The sequence below is a fragment of the Tachysurus fulvidraco genome, chromosome 13, assembly GCF_022655615.1.
Source record: "Tachysurus fulvidraco isolate hzauxx_2018 chromosome 13, HZAU_PFXX_2.0, whole genome shotgun sequence".
In the NCBI taxonomy this organism is placed as follows: Eukaryota; Metazoa; Chordata; class Actinopteri; order Siluriformes; family Bagridae; genus Tachysurus; species Tachysurus fulvidraco.
The window spans coordinates 8,959,815-8,968,002 of NC_062530.1; the positions used below are offsets into that span (position 1 = coordinate 8,959,815).

Sequence of the window (8,188 nt, forward strand, 5' to 3'; positions counted from 1 at the left end):
TTAGGATCAATGAGAAACAGAGCAAAAAAAGGAAAGGGTGAGTTTATTAATACTAATACCAATATCAATACTAAATACTACTACTACTACTACACCACCAATAATAATAATAATAATAATAATAATAATAATAACAATAATAACAATAATAACAATAATAACAATAATAACAATAATTGTTATTATTGTTATTATTGTTATTATTGATATTATTATTATTATTATTATTATTATTATTATTATTAATAACAGTAGTCATAATAATAATAATAATAATAATAATATTGTTGTTGTTGTTGTTGTTGTTATTATTAAATCCTTTTGACTTCTGCATCTGTGTGTGATTATTGAGTGTGTGTGTGTGTGTGTGTGTGTGTGTGTGTGTGTGTGTGTGTGTGTGTGTGTGTGTGTGTGTGTGGTAGAGATGGCGTTGCAGATCTCGGTCGCCCACTACAGGAAAAGCTTAAAAAATAAGAGATCTGCCGAAGAGAGATTGGTGTGAAGACAGAGAGCCTTTCATGATTTCAGCCTGCTGCAGAAAGATCGAAAGCAGACTGAGAGAGGGGGGGGGGTGTACATAGTTGTATCCTTATAGAACAGAATAATTATGAAAACAATTAAAAACAGTAGATATATACATATGATTTTCCTACAGAATAAAATCTCACAAGAACATTTGCCTGGAGATGTGATGCACTGATCTACACTAAATATATAACCATGCAGAGAGAGAGAGAGAGCAATAAAGAGAGAGGCTGATGCACTCCCTCCTCCTCCTCCTCCTCCTCCTCCTCCTCCTCCCTTCTTTCTCTCATCCTCCCTCCTGCTCGCTTTCCTTCAAGCTCATTTCACAGTGAGTTCTTACACTGTACCGTTGTACTGTGTCTCCTCTGTGCGAATCAACACTGAGTTGATGCTGCTGCTGCTCTACAGACACAAATTAAGCTGTATTTCCATCATTATTTAATCTGTACTGCAACCATAGACCAACCTAACAGAGGAAGGAGAGAGGTAAAAACGGATGTTGCATTCCACTCACGTCTTCATTTCTCCTCGTTTGCCTGGGAAGAGCAAGGAGACCTAGAGAAAGACAGAAATTATCACAGAAGATGATACTCAAGAAGGAGAGCTCCAACAAGCTTTAAACTCTTTCATTCCCATTTTTTTGTGGAAGCTACTGAAGTCCATTAGGAAAAGAGGTGAGTGTTGCCCTGAATCCGCGGATGTGGGAGGACAAACGCATCTCAGTCTCTATTTTTAATCCATTCCTGCTCTCTATTCATTGATTTCTGCCATCAGAAGGACCTCTTTATATGATGTTAATCATAGCAAGAAAAAGACTACGTTATTTTGATTGTCTAAAATCTTTTATTATTATCACCATTCTAAAAAAGGTCTGATTTTATTGTCTATACTGGGAATCTGCTATGGATTTATAGTAGATGTGCATTTATGATATGGAGATATATTGCAGTTGAAAGAAGATTTTTTTGTTTCTTGTTTCAGTGCATGTCTCCCCCCAGTCTAAAAAAACTGGAGCACCTGTCTCTACAACCATCCTGGCACAGAAGATGTAAAGTTGGAGCTCACTGAAAAAAATAAAACAGAGTAGGTTTCTGCGACATTGAAAAATACATGACATTATATTATGAGGTGCTAATTAAAAAAAATTGTTATTTCAGAATGCATCTTCATGCACACACACACACACACACACACACACACACACACACACACACACACACACACACACACACACACAAATGCCGAGACATAGGCTTTGCCTGGTACAAAGTGTGCTATTCATCTAAGGCAGCAACTACCATTTTCCCTTATTATGCATGGATGCTTAATGGAAGTCTTTCATCCTTTCCAAAAGCCCATTTCTTATCAAAAGTCTGGGACTGTAACATGTTCAGCAGATCTTATTTATCAGTGTCTCCACCAATGTGCCGTTCAGCATATAATTAAGTGTGTTCAGCATGTGGAAATGCAAAGAGACTTAAATATGCATTGCTTATCTGATAGAGCTGTTTTCCCAAAAAATCTCCTATCTATCTATCTATCTATCTATCTATCTATCTATCTATCTATCTATCTATCTATCTATCTATCTATCTATCTATCTATCTATCTATCTATCTATCTATCTATCACACTTCCTGAGATTTCCTGTGAGATTATAAAAAGCTAACATACGGAGTCTCTTCTTGTAAATTCAGAAGGCATAATACAGATCATTGCCTGAAGTGTTAAGTTGATAAATGTCTGCTCTGTCCCACTAACCAAGTATGTGTGTGTGTGTTTGTGTGTGCTTGTGTGTGTTTGTGTGAAGGTGGGTGGATGTGAGGGACCGAGAGATAGCATGAGAGAAGATAAGAACTCCTGTCTGATCTGATAGATGTGAAGACCAAGATGATTAATTGGAGGAACAGTTGTGCAGTGAAAATATGCGTCGCCACTGGAAAGCCAAATGATGTGCATCATTTACAAAAAAATCTAATGATTTAGCTGTAAACATGGGCGTGTGCTTTGTCCCAGTAGAACTAGAACATTGCGTCATCATGGTGCTCATCCTGATATTTGTACTGAATTGCATGTTATGCAGGTGCTTAATTGATTCCATACATTTAGGAGGAATTTTATCTATACAATTTTATATTTTTCTGACAATAAAGTAAGGCAGTGATTGAATGTGCCATTATAACATGTAATTTTCCTGTACATTTCCACCAATTTCTTTCAAGCATTGCAAGTCACTTACCCAAATATTTATGTTTCTTATTTTACTCTCTATATCTGTTTTAGTGCAGTGAAGTGGCACCTAGCCGTAACTTCATCAGGTTTTGGAGGAAGGATGCTGTGGGTAACCCTGCTAAGCACAATAGCTTTAGGGTGGACTACACCAATCCCCTTGCTGGATGAGTCTGAGGAAATTGATGAGCCTTGCTATGACCCTTGCTACTGTGAAGACAAGGAGGGTATTTTTCATGTTCACTGTGACAGCAAAGGATTTACAAATGTCAGTCAGATTTCGCAGTCATGGACAAGGCCCTTTAAGCTCAATTTGCAGAGGAACTCCATGCGCAAGCTGTATTTTAACAGCTTTCTGCACCTCAACAATGCTGTGTCACTCAATTTGGGGAACAATGCGCTACAGGACATTCATGCTGGTGCATTCAATGGGCTGAGCATTTTGAAAAAGCTCTTTCTACATGAGAACAAACTGGAGGTGTTCAGAAATGACACTTTTCTTGGACTTGAGAGCCTTGAATACCTTCAGGCAGATTACAATGTCATAAAGAAAATAGAATGTGGTGCTTTTCGAAACCTGCACAAACTCAGAGTGCTTATTTTAAATGACAATTTGATACCAATGCTCCCCAATTTCTTATTCAGGGCTGTATCTTTAACGCACCTTGATTTGCGTGGCAATCGGTTAAAGACTCTTCCATACAAAGGGATGCTGGAGTATGTGGGTCGTAGTCTGATGGAGATTCAACTTGAAGAAAATCCATGGAACTGTGTGTGTGAGATTGTACAGCTCAAAACATGGCTGGAGAGAATACCCTACACAGCTCTGGTGGGAGATATCACTTGCGAATATCCATTTCACTTTCATGGAAAAGATCTCCGTGAGATCAAAAGGAGCGAGCTATGCCCCCTGCTATCTGAAGCTGAAATAGAAATAAAACTTGGCATCCCAAGGCTTCCTTTCAGTCATGAGAACATGTGGCCCACCAAACCCTCGTCCATGTTGTCTTCTTTCCATAACACTGCCTCCTCAGTGGAGTACAGAGAAAGATATGTTAAGCCAACAAAACGTCCTAGACCAACAAAAACACCACCAACTCCACGAAGCCTTTATCCTGGTCCGAACCAACCCCCTGTACCTGGCTATCAAACAAGACCACCTATTCCAATAATCTGCCCAACAGGATGTATGTGTAATCTACACATCAGTGATTTGGGACTCACTGTAAATTGCAAAGAGAAAGGGTTTCACAACATCTCTGAGCTCTTGCCACGGCCACTTAATGCCAGAAAACTCTATCTGAGTGGGAATTTGATTCAGAAAATATACAGGTCAGATTTTTGGAATTTCTCCAGTTTGGATTTACTCCATTTGGGCAACAATCGGATATCATATGTTCAAGAAGGTGCCTTCATCAACCTGCCCAATTTGAAAAGTTTATACTTGAATGGTAATGATATTGAAAGGTTGACTCCAGGCATGTTCCGTGGTTTGCAGATGCTAAGCTACCTTTATTTAGAGTACAATGTTATTCGAGATATTCAACCAGCTTCTTTCAGCCTAATGACAAACTTGCAACTAGTTTTTTTGAATGATAACCTGCTGCGCACACTTCCTGCTGATGCTTTTGCTGGCACCTCCCTGTCTAGGCTGAATCTACGCAACAACTATTTCCTGTATCTGCCTGTGAGTGGAGTGCTGGAGCACCTTGATTCAATTGTACAGATTGACCTGCACCAGAACCCTTGGGAATGCTCATGTGACATTGTTCCACTCAAGCAGTGGATTGAGAAACTTAGCTCTGTCATTATGGTTGGCGAAGTAATTTGCAAGACACCAGAGTTTGCTTTTGGCAAGGACCTTCGCACCTTGGACCTCGAGCTTATCTGCCCAGAAATGAAATTTTCTGCTGCTTCACCTGGACTTGATAATGATGTCACTTCTACCAGTGACTCTGGATTAGGACATGCCCCTTCCACAGGAGCTATACCACTTTCTGTCCTCATCCTCAGTCTTTTAATCTTGTTCATCTCTGCTGTCTTTATTGCTGCTGGCTTATTTGCTTTTGTACTAAGAAGAAGAAAGAAACTCCCATTCAAAAAACGTCAGGAAATGGTTGATTTGACCGGGATCCAGATGCAGTGCCGGATATTTGAGGGACAACAAACCTCACCCGAGAAACCTGCTTCAAGTCATGTTTATGATTACATCCCTCACCCTGTTACTCAGATGTGCAACAATCCAATTTACAAACCACGTGAAGGTGAAATAGATGGACAACAGTTTTCAGAGGCAAAGGAAAACAGCAGTAATTATCGAACTCTTTTGGAGAAAGAGAAGGAATGGACTATGGCTGTATCAAATTCTCAACTAAACACCATTGTCACAGTCAATCAGTCTGGAGATTTGGCTGGATTTCATGAAAATGGTATGGTTTGCCCCACGGTGATTGACAGCCAGAGACCAAATCCAACCATGGGGTTTGTAGACTGCCTTTACGGTACAGTTCCAAAATTAAAGGACATGCACGTTGCACATGCACATCCCCCTGGAATGCAATACCCCGACTTGCAGCAAGATGCCAGATTAAAAGAAACTCTACTTTTCACCGGGGTAAAGGGATTTCCAGAAAAAAACGAATACCTCGAGTTAAGGGCCAAACTCCAAACCAAGCCGGATTACCTCGAAGTTTTGGAAAAATCATCATATAGATTCTGATGACGGAGTAAGCTCACTTCCGTATATAGCAACCCCAAACTGCAACCACTACAAAAATATTAAAAAAGCATGATATTTTAAATATATATATATATATATATATATATATATATATATATATATATATATATATATATATATATATATAAATCACAAAATATTTCCTTCCAAATTACTTTGGGGGAAAGGCCATACTCAGATATTCAATGAAGTGCCTTTTTTCAGAGTAGCCAGCAATGTTATGAACCTTATTTTTATACAGAACAGATTTGTTTGTGCCATGAGTGGAATGAGGTGAGCGTGACACAGCATTACAGACTCATGACTGCAGGAGAAATGTCACATCTTTACCTTTTTTTTTCCCTCTCTCATGCACATTCGGATATTTGTCCAAAGGCCTGGCACAGTTTGTAGAATATTGCAGCTTGCTGCATGCATTCAACTGCAGTGGTGGGTACTGCTGAAAATAACAGATACTTCAACTTCAATGGAGATACTGTGCAGCACATTACTGTTTGGTGGTCTATTTATTTTATATATTATCAAATCAGACATTAGAAGTCCTCTTGCAAAGACACGCCCTAGTATCAATGTTTATGAGTACATAACAACACGCAAGATTTTATGGAATTTAACGCACTTTCGTAAGACAACCATGCTTCTGGATATTACCACTAACGGCTTTGTAGGAAACACTTTTAATGTTTTCTCTCTCACACAAAGATTTAAAAAGAAAATGTGCATATATTTATTCTGTAATTTCAGTAAGAATTTAATTGTAAAGGTAATGTTAAATCAATGTATAGTGATTATGCGTCTGGTATAGCCTTCTTAATAAAACAAGGGAGATACAGACCCTCTTAAATCAAATAAAAATGGTATCGATCAATACCGTTTGGGAGAAATACAATTCATGCAGTGCTCTTGTGGTGGCATATGGTTCTGCATTATTTATTTGATCCCTTTATTTATTTATTTTTTGTTTGTTTGTTTGATTTGCTGTAGATCACATTAGAAAATGCATATAAACATACTGCTGCTATCATTTCTTATTATATATATATATATATATATATATATATATATATATATATATATATATATATATATACACACACACACACACACACACACACACACACACACACACACAATAAGAATACACGTTAAGAATGATGTAAGATAGCTCATTAAAACTACATCACCAGCTATTAGTTGTCACTACTGATTCTGTCCACAGGAGGGCAACAGTAAGGCAGCTTAGAATCCAATATTCAGGACTTAAAAAACAGATGAAAATTTTAAAGAAATATAACAGGAAGATTCTTTCTTTCTTTCTTTCTTTCTTTCTTTCTTTCTTTCTTTCTTTCTTTCTTTCTTTCTTTCTTTCTTTCTTTCACATCATTGGAAATCACAATGTTGTTATAACTCAATTTTAGAGTAATGGTGTCAGTACATTTTCCAGGAAAGACATAATTTGGGAGATATATGTCTTTAGAAAAAAAAGGGAAACCATTTCCAATTATGTTAGATATAAAAATGCTCATGCAGTGCACAGTTCACAGTGAGTGAGCAGGGAAGTGAGATGATAAAAGTGCTTATCGTTTTTTATTACAGTCTCTTTGGTATGGTGCATGAAGAAGTCTTGTAATATCCAACAGCTCATACTGATGACCTGTTTTTGCCACATACCAGAGTGTTCTTCAGTTATTATTACTGAGTCTTGATTTGTGTTTCAAATATGGAGTTGTTTTGTTTTCCATTGTATAGGTCTATATTTCACATGACTCTGGACTGCACATATTATACCACCTTGCTTCCTTTCAGTAGAGATACTGTCATAGTCCATTCACCTTGAGTTACTATGGTGAAACATTTAACATCACCAAGAAGACTGAAAACAGTACATTAAAGGCACTGATAAACCTCATCAGCCCATATAGTTCAGAGTCCACTTGATCATCTTTTACCAATGTCAGTTCTAATCAGATCAGAGTTAGATTAACCAATTTATATTGCATTTTTAGTCATAAAATGCAATTAGGTGAACAGCACCCTGCTGTGATGTTCAATCACAGCCACTGATACACCTTCAGACCTATCTCTGTTTACATCATATGGTTTCTCTGTCTATGTTTGTTGATACATTTTTTTTCCATTTCCCTACCAAGAAAAAGTACTTTGCGGATGCTTCAAATGGGTCACGTTTGTAACTCTGCCTGGCATATGATTTTAATTTCACCACTGATAAATGTGTTTAGCAAGACCAAAATGACAGATTTGTTTTATCTAATGTGAAATTACTTCCTTGAGTCTATCATTTATCCTAACAGCAGTGTATGTGTGAAATCCTCCACTGTGCTGGACAGGTCATTTGTTTACAATGTATCCCCATTTTTTGCTATCTCAGCACATTCACACACACACACACACACACACACACACACACACACACACACACACACACACACACACACACACACACACACACACACACAGAGAGAGAGAGAGAGAGAGAGAGAGAGAGAGAGAGAGAGAGAGAGACACATATACCTCTCTGTTATGTCCATACTGATGTTTGGAAGGTAAGAAGAGTTCCAAGCTGAAGTGAGTTTAAAAAGCTTGATTTTCTCTTATTAAAGAGTAAAAGAGGATAAAACATGTATGCTGAATTTCACTTGGTTTTGAATTTTGAATTGTTTCATTTGCACTTAA

General features: G+C 37.7%; 1 protein-coding gene across 1 annotated transcript; it reads left to right on the forward strand.

The window, feature by feature from the left end:
• The first annotated feature begins 831 nt into the window (after nt 1-831).
• On the forward strand, nt 832-5,540 carry slitrk3a (SLIT and NTRK-like family, member 3a). The gene is made up of 3 exons (XM_027176447.2): nt 832-1,199; nt 1,507-1,608; nt 2,809-5,540. Exon 3 carries the CDS (start codon nt 2,858-2,860, stop codon nt 5,471-5,473), a length of 2,616 nt encoding a protein of 871 aa, XP_027032248.1. The 5' UTR covers nt 832-1,199; nt 1,507-1,608; nt 2,809-2,857; the 3' UTR covers nt 5,474-5,540.
• Nucleotides 5,541-8,188: the final 2,648 nt, after the last annotated feature.